The sequence below is a fragment of the Liolophura sinensis genome, chromosome 1, assembly GCF_032854445.1.
Source record: "Liolophura sinensis isolate JHLJ2023 chromosome 1, CUHK_Ljap_v2, whole genome shotgun sequence".
Lineage (NCBI taxonomy): Eukaryota > Metazoa > Mollusca > Polyplacophora > Chitonida > Chitonidae > Liolophura > Liolophura sinensis.
The window spans coordinates 57,913,357-57,930,409 of NC_088295.1; the positions used below are offsets into that span (position 1 = coordinate 57,913,357).

The 17,053-nt window shown below is 39.4% G+C and overlaps 1 protein-coding gene and 1 non-coding gene across 2 annotated transcripts; both read left to right on the forward strand.

The window, feature by feature from the left end:
- The first annotated feature begins 170 nt into the window (after positions 1 to 170).
- LOC135461464 (UPF0389 protein CG9231-like) lies at positions 171 to 3,528 on the forward strand. The gene is made up of 3 exons (XM_064738576.1): positions 171 to 495; positions 1,624 to 1,720; positions 3,254 to 3,528. The coding sequence occupies exons 1-3, from the start codon at positions 285 to 287 to the stop codon at positions 3,447 to 3,449; spliced, it is 504 nt and encodes a 167-aa protein (XP_064594646.1). The 5' UTR covers positions 171 to 284; the 3' UTR covers positions 3,450 to 3,528.
- An 8,949-nt stretch (positions 3,529 to 12,477) lies between these two features.
- Positions 12,478 to 12,559, forward strand: Trnal-uag (transfer RNA leucine (anticodon UAG)). The gene has a single exon. It is a non-coding gene; the product is annotated as a tRNA-Leu (tRNA).
- The last annotated feature ends 4,494 nt before the right edge of the window (positions 12,560 to 17,053 follow it).

Consider the following 17,053-nt stretch of genomic DNA (forward strand, 5'->3'; position numbering starts at 1 on the left):
GGGTATGATGTAATGCTTTTTATCCAATGAAATATCTCGACATTCACACAGGAATTATCATCCAATCAAATAAAGGATTAAGAAGCCCACATGGAGTGAGTGATTAACTAATGGCCGTCGCTGTTATGTGACGAAGTCAAGATACAGCCAATGAACGCTTAGCTAACAAAGTGCGCACTTGTCATGGCCAAAACACATTGTCAAACAACAACATCATGCTTGGTTGCTGATAACTAAAGCAGACGACAGAACCTTTTAGTCAGTGAACGGGCGGCAGAGGAGAGATGACAATCAGCGCCGCCAGATGCGGCATATTGCTGGTGGCAAAACGTGCATCTGATGCACTGTCTTATGGTGCTACAGCAAGAACAGCTGGTATTTTGACGCGTCTGTATCATGTCGCAAATCTTTCAACAACAACGGTCGTGCATCCGTCTGTAAGGGCACTCTTATGTAAACCTAGAGCCCCCTTTCGAGTATACTCCGATTCAACGGGTATGTTGTTTGGAAATTATTTTATGCATACTCTGGTGATATTGCATAGCATAAGAGTAGTTCATTGTGTTTATTTTGTTTTGTTTATTTTATTTTGTTTACTTGTATTAGTCCAAGACGGTTCGAACATTGTCTTTATTTACGATCAGGTAACGGGAGGTTACTCAAATGGTTACACAGTCTGTCACGATTTGTGGCAAAACTTGCCGGTGTTGCATTATTTGCGTTTTGGGTTTTCGTAATGAGTTGTGATCCACAAAATCTGTCAAACGGAAAAATACCGATTACAAGAAAGTGCAGAATAAAGAAAAGGCTGATGTGCAGCATCCGATTTTGTTAATGTTCTTAAACGTTCAAGAAGATTACCAAATAGCTAAGACATTGATCCCTATTTGAGACTGCACCCATCTGTGCGCTTTGCTCACATGAGGTAGTTGTGAAGTGGAGTAATCACACTTGTTGACGGTGAGCTCACTTCTGTCATATTGCTTTAGAAAGAATAACCTTGAGGTTATGACTTTTGATAGCTGAATGCAAGCAGATGTATGGCTGGGTCGAGGGATTATCTCCCTTGAATCATTCAGTGACATTTTGAGTGCCCACAACGATCACATGACTAAGATTTAGATGGCAGCTGCAGTAGGTTAGATCCTAGAAATGTCCTTTTTTGTCAATTTATGTGATTGCCGTGGATTGTTTTTGGTTAGGCCAACCTTAATGCATGGAATATTGATTTTTTTACTTGTTAAATATAAAATAGATAGATTAAGTAATGAGTAACCCAATGCTGACATACATGCATATATCTGATACACGTTGTAAGTCTTTTGAATTGTTTCATGTCTGATCAGTATGGCTACTTCAGGGGCCACCGTGGCGCAGTTGGTTAGCGCGCTAGCGTAGCGTAATGACCCAGGAGCCTCTCACCAATGCGGTTGCTGTGATTTCAAGTCGGGCTCATGCTGGCTTCCTCTCTGGCCGTATGTGGGGAGGTAATGAGCAACCTGCGGATGGTCGTGGGTTTCCTACGGCCTCTGCCCAGTTTAAATAAATATGGCTACTTCTTGTACTTGGAGGGCTTTATCTCAAGGCTTGAGTGAATCTTCTTGTTACATTTTTTCATTGTAGGCCCAGAAATGCTGCACAGACCATCAAATTTTGATAGGAAAATCTTGGTGTGGTCTAAAACATATCCATCATTAGGTGACATACCAGAGGCTGTGCCGTAAGTACATGTGCTACGTGTGTATGTTGATTTATGCCAACCCCAAACTAGGGTATGCAGACAGTACTTGGCTCTCCTCAAACTCTGATGGGTGAAATCTATTTGTTTTGTTCTGAGTTGAAAGTCCTATATATATATCTTTAGAGAAATCAACAGTGTAAAAGTGTTGAAATTTGGTGAAGCATAACATAAATACTTTAAATCTTCAACCTTATGAACTTCTAATTTCCAGGGATCAAAATAACTCTTGTCTACATGTCGGAAACAGGCAATTTTTATCAGCGACAGGTCACAAAAAAAATCATCGACAAGTAGGCCCAATAAGTTTACAATCATGTTTAAGTCAATATCCATGGATGTCTAAATTTGTGAAGTGTGTATATTTACTTGGCGTTCTCATAATCAAAATGCTGTCGCAAGTCTTCGTCATTTTCAGCCCAAACAAGTCAACACTGTTAGAACGTCATTTAGCAGACAAGGCCGTCATCAACAAACATATCGTATTTTTGATTTCAATTCTGAGACCAAACGTACCTTCAACGTTGAAGAGCGCGCATTGGTTATCTTAGCAACAGCAAAATTACATCTGCAAAAATGCTTTTGCTATCACTTTTTGCACAAGGCATATAAATTAAATCTTCTCGAGTACGGTATGAAACACCAGTCAGATAAATAAGTAAATAATAAAATGTGAAGTTAATATTTATTGTCTTGGCCTCTTCATATCGCCCAAAAGCGTACAGATTTAGGACGACATTGCTAACTTTTCTCACTCGAGGACTAAGCATGGCGTCGCAGGTGTAAACTGGAGCAATTCGAGACACACATATAAATGTACACAAGTACAGACTAAACTCTCGCAAGCAAGTTTTCATTTTGATAATATTGAATAAAAAGCGAAAAGCTACAGAAATCAAATATTCTTGTTACATGGTAGTCTGATATTGCTTTGCCAAACTGAAATCATATGTCCGCCAAACTGAAATTATCTGTCTGCAAAATGTGACAATGCATGGCGATCTGTAGCGCTATTACTGATTATGTACTTTCTAAAAGTCAGACTGATTTGGACAGGTAGATACCTGTAGGTGACAGTTACAAAAAAAAAAAAATCTACCTGTCTCTGTGACAGGTGGTTTTAAAAAAAACATTTCTACCCCTGAATTTCAGTGAAAATTATGGCCTTATTGAGAAAAATAACCTGTTTGTGTCACTACAGACGCAAGCTTCATAAAATTGTGCAAATTATTTTTGTACCCCCATGGTTCTCTCATAATGTTTCAAAATATTAGTCACAGTGGCAGTTGAAAAGGTTGATAAATTAGTGTACATAAAAAAAACTTAGCGAAAGCTAATGAAACTGCACATGTTTTAGTTTGTAAATTTATCCATTCTCCCTTTTTTCCTCATTTTTTTAAAATGCTGAACATGCTGAAGGACCTTTTGTTTAGCCGAATGTCCATGTGACAGGTGCTTATGTTTTTTTGTGAATTTTGCATGATTTAAAGTCTTGTTGACATTTGTCTTTGATAGGCATGCCAAGATGAAGAAGGCCAAGGATGTTTTTCGAATTCGTGTCAACATTTGGATGGGTGTGTGGACTGTAATTGGATGTATTGTTATGATTTACTGGGGTCGTAAATCTGCCAGAGAGGGTAACAGTCTGGAGAAAGAGAATATGCTCTGGCACCAACAAATTAACGAGCAAGCCAAAAACAAGAAGGTGTAAGAAATTATGACCAATCCGACACATAGTATTGATATCCGTGATTGAATATTGGGTGTGTCATGAGTCCAATATGTGAGTTGAACTAGTATATACGTGTACCAGTAGTAACTTTTTTGATGATGCTTCTGTATTTGCGTTTTTACCATCTTGTAAAAAAAAAAAGATATTTGCTGGAACTAACGTCTTACCTTATCACAAAAGACTATTGTCCTCTGCAGTTTTAATAAAGGTGATACATATTTTATCAATGGAGTTTTGTTCACATATTTTTGTTTTTGAATGTTTAGTGAATAGGAAACACAAGTTCAATCTAAGCTGTAGTCCTGCACAACAATTAAAAAAGTATCTTAAACCAAGCATTCTAGTGGTCGTAAAAGGGAAAGTCTGCCCGCAGCCTGCAGAAGATCATGGGTTTCCCACAGGCTCTGCCTAGTTTCCTCTCGGTGTAAAGCTGGTCTCAGTCATATAAGTGACATATTCTTGAGTACAATGTAAAAGATGTGAAACAACACAAATGATCAAGTTTAGTGGAATATCAGCTGATAACTTTCGTCTTTGTTATGCTGTACAGTGATACAGTCTTACCAGCACCATAAAGCAAACCTCCTACATGAAGCATTGTTGTAAAATGAGTCTTAATATTGTTGAAAGCGAACTCAAATTCCTTGCTGATTCACTGACTGTCAAGCTCATAACCCAAAAGGTTACATGCTTGAATCCAGCCTTCGTTGTTTCGGATGCAGCCTTGTCAGGTACCTGGTGAAAAGGCCGACAGTTTATTCCAGTTACAGTGCTCCCGATGTCTCCACCTGTAAAACTGGGCTCACATTCACAAAATATTGTAACTCAACTATTCGTAACTTTATTTTTGTAAAATTGTATCACTTTATAAGCTTCTGTAACCAAGACAAGCTAAGGTCTTATAGAAAAAATGTTATCCAAAAATTTGACTTGCTGTGTTTGGCGGAAGTGGCCCCAGACCTCTGTCATGTAAGCGAAAAATTCTTGAGTACGCCATTAATCCTATAAATAAATAATTCAATTTGCAAGTAGCCAAGCAACTAAAGGAAACTTATGGATATTTGGATATTTCGTCTTTCTTTTTTTAAAGTGGGAGTTAAGTGCAGGCTATGGGATTGCATGTTAACCCACCCCTCCACAAGGTTAACAGGTAATTCAAACTTTCCTTTGCAATGTGATTGTCCAAGTACGTAAGTAAGTTTGTACGAAAATACGATTTGGAATATCAGTAGCCATATTAATCTCAAATTCACTACCCAGCAAAGTTGGGTTTGTTCTCGTTGCTCAACCTCGCCACGATATGGCTGAACGATATGGATGTGACGTTAAGCCATAACCATTCATTCATTGCTCAACCACTTCAGACAAACAAGCCGCGCTAGCGAAGCGTAATGACCCAGTGGTCTCTCACCAATGCGGTCGCTGTGAGTTCAAGTCCAGCTCATGCTGGCTTCCTCTCCGGCCGTACGTGGGAAGGTCTATTAACAACCTGCGGATGGTTGTGGGTTTCCCTCGGGCTCTGCCCGGTTTCCACCCACCATGATGCCGTCGTATAAGTGAAATATTCTTGAGTACGGCGTAAAACACCAATCAAATAAATAAATAAATCAGACAAACAAGCAAATATTTATAACCTACGGTCAGATGGGTAAAGCCGCAAACCATAGGTATATGACACTCGATTAAAATGTTGTGGCTGTTTTGTTGCAGGTTATTCTGCAGACAAGGTGAAGAGTTTTAAATATGTTTGATAGTCGATGCATCCCTTACATGTAAGTGTTGTGCAAACTGGGAATTCATGGGAGACTACTCCAATGTACTTTTTTCCCCAAAGTTTCTTTTTGCCTACAACTCTGCTATACTTACAGGATCTTTTCTCACAGAACCTAACTTAGGATTTGGCCTAGGGTCTGGACCTCGGGATCACGAAGCGGTCTTAGACTTAAGTCAAAATTTCAAATTCTTTTAAAAGTGTTATTTAATTCTGACGTAACAGGGTCAAAATATTACTTGACAAAATAAATTCTATCTATCCTAATGCAATGTCTAAGATCGCTTTGTGATCCCGAGGCCAGGGCCTTTGTAGTCCCCGCACCCTAGCCTACTGTGCTGGTGTGTATATATATAGTCTCCGCTGTCTCACAGTAGCAGGCAGTAAGTCGCACTAAAGCTCAGTCCTGCGTAGGGGAGGAATGGTTAAAGAAACCGTCTAACTGTGGGGACTTTTTGTTGTAGCGAACCACAGTCACTCCTGTCATTCTTGGAGAAAATCGCTTTATTGAATGTTCAAATTCTTTTCAATTCATGTTCCGTTGAAGCTTCCTTTTTTTTTAAACATGTTTATTTTCCTTTGCATGTACACAGTAAGCCATAGGCTTATAACGTGTAAGTGTGAAGCTTCCTTGCGCATCGTGTATCTCGATTCGCTTCGCCTTTACGTACGAATGATTAATATGACATGCATTTCGTTGCATAACAACGATTTAATCACATTTGCCCACTGTCTTTGTGTATTGGCGTGAGCTCCCAATTTCTCTTAATTCTTTGCAATGTTTTTTGCTTATTCTTCTATACCGCTTCGTTGTATAAGTCAGCTGGTTTCCTTTGTGGTTCTGGTTCAATTTATGTTTTGAGCAAAGCAGACAGAATTATCTTAATTAGTACGATGACCTGACTCGATGCTACATGAATGCATCGTTCTGACAGGCTCTAGTTCTTTTCCTTTAGTTCAAGATATAGTTGCGCTTTCGTTCTCCGTCTCTCTCTATAAATATATTGCGTTTTGTAACACTTCGTTGTACGTCTTCGCCTACTACTTGTTATTTCGGCTCACCTATGGAACTGCCTATAACTCGTTCTAGTTCTTTCTGCGTCGAGCTAATATTCTACTAAATATTTGTTGCTAAATCAAGTTGATTCGCGAAAGTTGTCCTATAGATTCGTACGTCCCTCCGCCAAATCTGGGAGTCCCTGTGGTAGTTTTTGGAATTAATCTTGTCTTAATGCGTACTGTTTCGTTGTAGTTGGTGCCACAATGCACATTGGGACTGGAACTAAAAGTGTTGCCTGTCAGTGGATACAACACAGGAAACCTGGGTCCAGTACCATTCACAAATAGGATTGTTTTTAGATTCAGCTGCTGCCATTATTCTCGAAGTCTTGCAGGTGGCGATATATGACTTTAATAACCGTGCATATGTCTGAAAGTCATTTACACTCCATGTATAACATTCCAGACCGGAATCCGTTTGAAGTATAACAGACATCCTGTGGGCTGGACGTTCATGCTAGCGGTACATGCTCTCTCTCTTTCTCTGTCGTTGGATACCACATATATTTCCCTCCAGTATATGACATGTTATTTGTTCATGGAGACTTCGCCCATAACTCCTCAAAGGCCGGTGTTTTGCACCAAGGTATATGGGTTTGTACTGATAAATTTTGTCTCCATCACACGTATGTCAAAGCTTCTTGAGCTTGCAAAACATTCTATATAATTGGAGACATACAGCATCGAGAGTAAAACCAGAGCAGCGACGACAGTGTGATAGCTGGCAAATGCTTACACGTAACCGGGTGAAATACAGCCTCTTGTCAAGTTACCTCCGTCAGGGTTTTATTCTAGCTCTTCATATAAATGCATAAATAGTAGCATTTTACACGCCCCCAAGCACCATGGCTTAATTTGACGGAAAATATGCTTAAATTACAGAGGTATAGTTTCAAGACATAAAATATGCCCCGAAAAATGGAAATTAAAACGAAAATCACATACTTTTGGTTTATATTTCTCACGTAACCATAATCTTCGTTACACTTATTTTTCATGACCTACAGCTTCCACGGTATACCTCCTCTAAAATATATACTGGCCAGGCTGCAGCATTTGCAACAATTTCCTTAATTGTTTGCAATATGACTTCCTATTTTCCTTTTCTGAAAGAAACCACCAATACACTTTGAATGTAAAGGAAACAAGGCTATAATCTATTACATCTAACTTTATATTAATCTGAACTTTAACAGTCTTAAGATACTGCTGTAGGTATATGAAGAAATTAAACTGTGGCTAGTGTTACCAAGCGTTTTGCAAGAGCAAATATATGTAGTTTGCACGAAAGACCAATTTAAATTACTGTAACATGTCAGCCTTCTGTACTTTTACAAACGTTTCTGTCGTGACTGTATCACGGTGAATTAATGTCATTTACGAGAAAGTTGCATTTACTAATACATGTATAGAGGAAGTCATGCTCGTGTTGATGGTGTCTTAATTACTTTAGGTGAGGATTCCATGAACCAGGTTGGAGAATGTCATGTTGATGTTAATGGTGTCTTAATTAGTTTATGTAGGTGAGGATTCCATGAACCGGGTTGGAGGAAATCATGTTAATGATGACAGTGTCCTAATTAGTTTAGGTGAGGATTCCATGAACCAGATTGGAGGAAATCATGTTGATAATGTCTTAATTAGTTTTCGTGAAGATGTCTTGCTGATGTTTATGATGCCTTAATTAGTTTAGGTGTGGATTACATGAGTCTGGATGGAGGAAACCATGTTGATGATGTCTTAATTATTTTAGGCGAAGATTTCATGAAGCAGGTTGGAAGATGTCATACTGATGTTGATGATGTCTAAATTAGTTAAAGTGAAGATTCCATGAACCTGGATGGGAGAAATCATGCTGATGTTAATGATGTCTTAATTAGTTTAGGTGAGGATTCCATGAACCAGGTTGGAGGATGTCATGCTGATTTTCAGGATTTCTATATTTTGAATAGGTCAAAATTTTAATTTAAAATCAAGGCTGTCATGGTTTTTTCATTTATGTATATTGGAGGGGTTGCACTTCCCACATATCCATGATCTCCTGTACAAGTTCGGAAAGTCAGCCTGAAGTATGTATATCGAGTTCCGACAGAGATGTACATATCCGATTCACCAGACTCGTTAAAGTCGCTTGAAATGTATACTATATACTTTAGGTGCATTCACGGTAGTTCAGCATTAGTGGATGTCAGGATGACATATTAGACGGGGAGAAATCATTTCTGGTAAGGGGGTGCTAGGATGGACATGCACTTCATTGAGTAAACTGACAGAGATGATGGAAAGTAGATCTCACCCTAGTAAAAATCGTTCAGTCCAAAATGTTATGCAGGCTTGACCTTGAGTTCGCCCCAGATGTAAATCGCAATGCTAGAATCATCCTATAATATATCAGCAATATGGAAATTTAGCCGTCTGCGAAACTTGAAATGATTCAATTATAGATTATTGACACGAAACAAAATATTACACTTATTGCCTACTTGTACAGCACAATGGATGTGTACGTGTGTATCAGTTTTTCATATTCCCAAAAAATTCTCTTACTGTGGTTATTGAAGAATTGTCTAATTCCACTACAGTTTTAAATAGATCATTAAACTTGTGTACTGTGTACTAGAACTAGGTATATATATATATATATATATATATATATATATATATATATATATATATATATATATATCTTTTAGCTGACCTCTATGTTGTATTCTAGATTCTCATGCACTAGGCTAGTAGTAATAAAGTACATGTATAATTAAACACTACTTAGTCGACACACAACAAAAATAGTGTAGTTAAAGAGTAGTTGTATGTTACGGACTAAGATTACGGCAAAGCTCGCTGCAAACTGGCTAAAACCAGAGTGACATATAAGCGGACTAACGGTGACATGCACCCGGGCACTTAGCGTCTAAATACGGTTCATTTCAAAACGAGGCAACCGCGCTGTGTATATAGGTCGACCGTACTACAAGCTGAGGACACTAGTGCCAAGCCAGGTCCAAGCGTACCTCAACCAGTGCAACTGCATCAATATCCGCGTGGTTTGTGTACCTTACAAGTGCGAACAAACTCCATGTCATTGGATTGTTCTAAATCATCCGCGTGGGCCAAATCAGGACTAGCCCATTATTTCTTTTGCATCGCCGTTCTCTGGATATATACTGTACCTTCCAAATAGCCTACGATAGCCCTAGGCTTTTGCTCGGAGGAACATAATTGGACTGGTCCAAATGTACAAATATTCTCCTATATGACAACCATTTGGGCGTAGGAAGCGGGATGGCGGGGTGGGTCGGGGGTGGGAGTGGGCACCCCCCTCACACTTTTAAAAAGAGTGGGGAGGGGAGCATATCTTTTGCCCCCACCCCCACTTTTCAGGTTATATAAATTATATAAACTTGTAACACAAACAGGTCCCTTCGCCGAATAAAGCATCACACTATTGCAAATATATTTTCTCGGTAACTAAACACGGTAAACTGCAAATTTCCCAGTACACATTAGTAGGCCTATTGATATAGGGCCTACATGTTTTTTCCGTCCTTGGGCCTACATATTTGTATATGTTTATGAGTTAGTTCCCTTAGATGGGACTCAGTCGACTGAAATGAAGCCGCCTGACAAACTTCGTCGAGTCAACTTTAAAATAAATCCAACAACATTTTTCATGGAGTTTGACATATAGTTCATTTTATTGTTTTACTTTCTTTTTATGAGAAATGTCATTTTTCTGCAATGTCGGTTTTGTATTTTCTGCATTCATGCAACCATGGCTGCAGTAGTCGTGAGTTTGTTAATTTTGATTATTTCTCAAAGATTTTGCTTTTCCAGATCACATGTTATAGTGTCACGAAGTTAGATATACCTGTTTTTCCAAACTGATAATGTGCCTAAATTACATAGGTTTGTGTAGGTTTACTTTCAGTACATATATAGAAGTAGCATATATTAATACATACAATTCTCCAATGGAAGGGCAAATCATCTACAGTGTAAGTTGACAAAAAAGTGGACTTATTTGTCCCCAAACACAATCTTTTTTTCTAATTTAGTGACTGTGTTTCAATGCGATGACGTTGCAGTTCTATTCAGCTCAAAGAACAGAATAAGTAATATATTTGTACAATACATACACTCGCCGGTGTTATGTTATTTATTTCATTATGGGTTATCATTCCAAGACCATTTCACTTAGGACGGGCTGCAAGATTCATAGGTAAAGGAAAGATAAGTAACGGTTGTAACCACCGACTTTGGCGCGTTACTGACAAGTTCCCTAAATCAGACGCACGCCTTTTATCTGAGCCAATTAAAGGCTTGATCAAAAAGCGTATGTATACAAGTGAATGACATTGATTTCAGACGAAATCAAGCCAGCGCGAAAAGGCCCGCAAGTTTACCACCAAGGCCCAGTAAAACATATATGTTTCTTTCCACCGATTCTCCTCCTTACGAGTTAAATGCTTGTAGGCCTGTTAGTCAATCTACACCAACCTTTCTCCGACATGCATAAATTTAATGTTGAATTCTGGATAAATTGTTACAATGTTCTTTGTTGACCCGTGGTTCTCCAGGCAAAATGGTCACCAATTGAGGTAAAGTTCTATTTCAATTTTTTCAGGCAGGCTTAAATGGTCAACAACACATCAACCCTCGTCTTTTGTGCTGGAAATCTTGCCCCCCCCCCCCCCCCCCCCAACACACACACACACTTTGAAATTGCTTCCTACGCCCCTGATCCAAGTCGCAATGCTACAAATGTTTCACATCCCTACCAGAATTAGATGCTCATTTATCGCATGTAGCCTAGTATTTTTTTTTCTCGTCTCGCTCGATCAATCAATGGGCCGGATTTCCCCATCCTACGCATATGGACTATGAAAGTTCTATATAATCTGTAACTGGGTGTAAGTTGTTGATTTTGATACCTCGGTGCTCGAAAACGAATGTTCTCGAAAATTTCTGTTCTAAACTTGATATAGGCTGTGAAATATACCTAGCTACCACTTGATGACAAATAAACATATATTTATTTACAGGCCTCTATCGCACGGATGTTTTCAAGAATTATTCCATCAACTATTTTTTGGCGTACAAAAGCTCGATATGTAGGCCTACAGGTAGGCCTATATACCCTAGTATATCTAGGTCGAGCTGAGTCGGACGAAATCATGGCAAGCTTATAGGGCAAGACCATCTATAGGCCTATACCAGGTGGTATATGTACGGTACGTAGGCCTACTGATCGGGTATTGACGAGATAAAATTATTGGCACTGCACATGTTCTCAGATTTGAACTCACCAACCAACTTGAAACAGTCGTGAAAACAGTCATGCTGGCACCATAAATAAATAAATAAATAAATTTATAAATATATATATATATATATATATATATATATACCATACCTTCGGTCCTCAAATGAACCAGCAAGGCTGGATTCGAGCCTGCGACCTCGTGTATATACTGCGTAGGCCTACCGGTACGGTATTTGTCAGGAACCGATCTACATGTATATAATGTATATAAATTTAGGCCAGTGGCGTACATTATAGTGTAATTTAGGCCTATAAATGTATGTTCTAGTAGAATCTCAGTATAACAGTTTACACTTATATCATGTTGAATTCTTGAATTTAGCTTCTGGCTGAACATGCGCTACATAGATCTATGTGTAGGCCTAGGGTCAGTCGAGGCTATATGAATCATATACAATGTATCCCGAAGGCCGCAGTTCAAGCTTATTTTCTGTATTACAGGTATGACGAGAAGTTTGACGGCTTACACTTGCACGTCTAATGTACATGTATTTAGAAAGTGACAGTTAAAACTTGGAAGTTAAATATGGTAATTCATTGAAAATCCAGTGGATCGTAGGATGTAGGCTACATTATCTCTGTTGTAGGCCTAGGCTACGTTGTCTTCGTGACACAAATGCCCCTTTCAGTACAGCTTTTATCATTGGTGAAGGGGAGGTAACTATGGCTCCTAAAGAAAGCTTAGATTGATTAATTTATTGTGCTCGCATTTGACCACAAAACATACGAATGACATTGATAATAGACCCCTCTCCGATTATTAATGTCACATAGATAATAGTAATTGAATATTTTGCTGTATTAATTTCACGAAGTATCTAGTTAATTTTTTAGAATGTTCCTTGCAACTTGGTAGCGTGGCCGAGCGGTCTAAGGCGCTGGTTTTAGGCACCAGTCTCTCAGGAGGCGTGGGTTCGAATCCCACCGCTGCCAGTAATTTTTTTTTATTGCCATTTTCTTTGTTTATATGACAAGCGATGAAATATTTTCATCGGTGCAGGCATTATATTGAATTTTTGGAGGAGAAAATGGTATTGATAAGAAAGATTTCTGTGCTCGTCATTAAAATTTAATTCTCGACTATTACTATATGTGTTCATATTTATAAATCGTCCATATTTAGATTTAAACCTGGAGACACTTTCACAAAGATGTCGCACTTGTACGATATCCCACATATGGGACAATGGTACGTTAATAGTGACGTACAAGATATCGACCACCGTTTGGTGAAAGTGGCCCCCGGAACAATTTGTTCATTTTCAGTAGTTAGATGATATTAATACATAGTACACACTAGCCTATATTTAGATGATGCTGTATACACCGTTTGGCAAAATACGGTGCAGCATTATGCGGCGGCCAGCATTATGATGGGAGGAAACCGGGCAGAGCCCGCGGGAAACCCACGACCATTCGCAGGTTGATCTTTCCGCGTACAGTCAAGGAGGAAGCCAGCATGAGCTAAATTTGAACTCACAGCGATCGCATTGGTGAGATGCCCCTGAGTTATTACGCTGTGCTAGAGAGCTAACCAACTGAGCCACGGAGACTCCCACTGTACATAAGTCAGTGTGGTCACTCAGTCCTGTGTCTTTCACGTTCTTGGACCATAGTGTAGGCCTATAAATGAAGAGTTTATATAAAGTATAATCTTTAGAAAAATTAATCTCTTTAGCTTTAGCTTCCGGATATCGATTTTAAATTTAGTTTATGTCGTATGGAATATAGCACGATCAAGTTGTGAATCTGTGTATACCTGATTCTATGGCTGTCTCAAGTAGACACGAGTGCTATTCATAAATGTATATCATGTCCATGCAGGCCTACTTTGTAACACTAAGGCTTAAATCTGTGTGAAAAATTCCTGGCCAAAGCGTTAAACACCAATAAAATAAATATTATTAAATAGAACTGTGACTGTCTATTGTCTATTGTTACAGTTTCGGCTTGCAAAATCAAGCAACATTTTCGAACGCACTATCGAGTTGGTAGTGTTGCCGAGTGGCACAAGGCGATAGTTCTAGGTAGAGGTCTGTTGGAAGATGAGGGTTCGAATCCTACAACTCATTTAATAGTTTTTTTACTTCCTATTTTGTAATAATAAGAATGTGACAGTAATAGGAATAGGCCATGTGAAACATGTTTCATAAATTATCACGAGAATTATTATTTATTACTTTCACACTTAAATTCCAGTAGCCAGTGTAACGTTATACTTAATCGAGGCCCGATTGTATCATCTGTTTTCATAGAATCCTTTGTCATGCAAGGATTTGCCGATGTACCTATTGTTTTTACTGCATGTGGTTATCAGTGTACGCCGATATCGATTATTTCACGAACTTCACGAACCGCAATAGAGAGTACATGTATATGTACACGTAGAATGCTTCAGCTTAGCGTCATTTTGAAAGAAACTACCTGTACCAGGGAAAATTACACTTCCAGCGTTTATTTGTGCATGCTTGGTACTGTACATCATGCTTAACAATTTTTCAGTCATATGACGACATGGGGCCATTAGTTGTGTACATAGACATGTCTTCCTGTGACAGGTGCTCTATGCAGCTAATGTGCTGCAGCAACTGAAGTATCATCCCGAAGATACCAGACATGACACCCCACCCAGTCACATTATACTGACGCCGTGCCAACCAGTCCAGTTCCCTTGCCCAAGCCTCTCAGTGTTGAGCGCCTAGCGTAGCAGGAACAAGTGACATATTTAAAATCTTTGGTATGACCCGGCATGGGTTTGAACCATGCAAGACGAACGCTCTAAGCATTAGACCACCGAAGCGGTCCATATTCTTCAATATGTTCATACAAATATATGTATATATGTATCCATATGTGTGCCTTGCATAATACGTTTAGTTATTGCTTTTGTAGCTTGTTATGTTCAGTGTTGGAGAAACAAGTGTTAACGCATATCGATAGTATATAGAAAAATGGCGAACTTATTCGAATTATCATCTGATGAAACCAGACTAAAGCTGGGGTGAATTTAATGACACTATATTTGTGCAGAACAACTTATCTTGCATGGGTAAGTGTGGATAAGCGTCTACAGTTCTTATGTTGTACTATGTTACAACGGTATAAGCTTATTTTTCAAAGACGACGTCTTTTTAATCTTTACACTTTATTTATATATAGAGCAGACAGTAAATCAAAAGTGGTGTAGGTCGAATATTTATTTATTTATTTATTTGATAGGTGTTTTACATACTCAAGAATGTTTCACTTATAAAACTGGGCAGAGCCACAGGTTGCTGACAGACCTTCTCACGTACGGTCGGACAGGAAGCCAGCATAAGCGACCGCGTTGGTATAGGCCCAATAGTGTAATTATTTTATATATTTTATACAGGAAAAGTTTAGATAAAGAAAAATCGCAATAAATACCACTGTTTCTTGGCGTTTGTAGATAAAGGTGTATACCGTTTCAAGAAAGTTACATTTTATCACCTTATATACAATGAGATAAATGTATTCGTCGGCTCCTGCTTGTTAATTCTTAATGTGCTGTAGATGATCGTAAACGGCAATCTGGGACGAGAATTCAAAAGCAAGTAGATAAACTCAGTAAAATGTGGATTATATTTCAAAATGTCATGACCATATTTCTCGATGTGAAGACATGGAATGGTGCGTAATGGGTGAACCATTAGCAGTTCTTAGGTTTTAAGCTTTCTTTTTTGACCGTAATCGATGAAAGATGGCCTTAACGTATTTCTGTACGTCTTCGTCATGTGGACAATTCAGTTTCGCACAGGTGGTCGCTTCTAAGACTGAAGGCTCTGACAACCATTTGTGATATTTGGGGTCGGCGGCAAGTCTGGATAAAATATGGCATCCATATGCCTGAGTCCTGCTGTGGTACGGACGAGCAACAAGTGCCTTTGCAATGGCAGCGACGCCGCCATTTTGGATGATGATATCTTGGCACTCTGTATTTTTCGATAAAAGAGCCAATAGTATAAGCACGTTATGCTGAAGGACAGGACGATCTGACAGATCATCCAGTGCAGAAATAGCCACAGTAATGCCGCCATTTTTGATCAACTCTTGGTACAAAGAGTTCTCGCAAATTCTCGCTAAGGCGAGATAACCGTACTCTTGCGTGGCTGCGTGTTCATCGTGGCACGTGATAGCTCTCAACACTGCTTCCATTGCATTTTGATTTGCAACCACTGGATCACTGTCATCGCTGGGTTCCTCTTTGTTGATCCAAATTTCCGCAAGACATCTACAAGCGTTCGCTTGCACTCCTCGGTGGTCAAAGTGACGAACCATGGCCTTCGTTAGATCTCGGACCAGTTGTCGCTTGTCTATGACAGACGAATAGTCACTGGATTGGCACAGAATCGCAAAAAATTGACAAGCAGCTTCCTGCACACCTTCATTGTCTTCATGTTCAGACATCATGTTCAATACCGTTTGAATTCCGTCCTTTTTTATGTCTGAGACGGGACTGTTGGCATGTCCTGCCATCTGAGATAGTGCAAGACAGGCGTTGCGTTGAAGTGCGCTATGACATGGATTACTTTTCATTGCGGAGATAACAACAGTAACCTCTTCCTGTATCCCTGCGCTCGCCTCTCTCGTGTTCTCCAAAAGCCGCGCCAACGCTAGGCAGCCATTTTGCTGAACTGGTACATGGTCTATATGCCTCTTCATGGTTTCTACAACAAGTTCTCTCCATCCATCTTGTATCAAAATATCATTACTATTTCCATCCATAAATAATCGAGCCATTAACAGAAGTCCTTTTTCTGTCACAGAGGGGTTGTCCGAATGAACATGAAGCCCTTCAAGGGCTTTCGTCAAACCATCAGCCGACACAACAACAACAATACGGTTTTCCTCGCTCAGTGACAATATGGCCAACACGTGACAAAGAACTTCATAAATGCCACTGTCGCTTAGATTAGCTCTAAGAGCAAGAACGGACGATTGTACTAAACCTTGTTTCCCTGCAAGATGCCTGTTGAGGTCATTGTGCAGGAGGGGAGGTAAAAGTGAGTTTCCTAGAAGCTGAATTTCTGGGTTGTGAACATGTTCTTTCAAAACTGATGCTATTGTCTCGATGACTTCTTTTCCTATGGCTTCGATTCTGAAATCACTGACACACAGAATTTGCAGCGTGGAACATCCCTGGATCTGAAGAGTGCTGTCACTGACATGGCCTTTCATAATACGGAGTGTAAGCTCCACGAGGCTTTGTCTGTTTTGCTTGTGCAACTCGAGATCTCCGTTTGTAAGACTGTGACACAAAATCTGAAAGGCCGTCACATATAGGTAAACCTCTTTGTCCAGCGGCAGTGTTTTCAAAGTCGGCACAAACCTATCCCACTGCCCTTTGCTAGAGTAATCTTCAAGACGTCTAAGGAAGAATTCCTCGGATCCCAGATCAAAGACAGC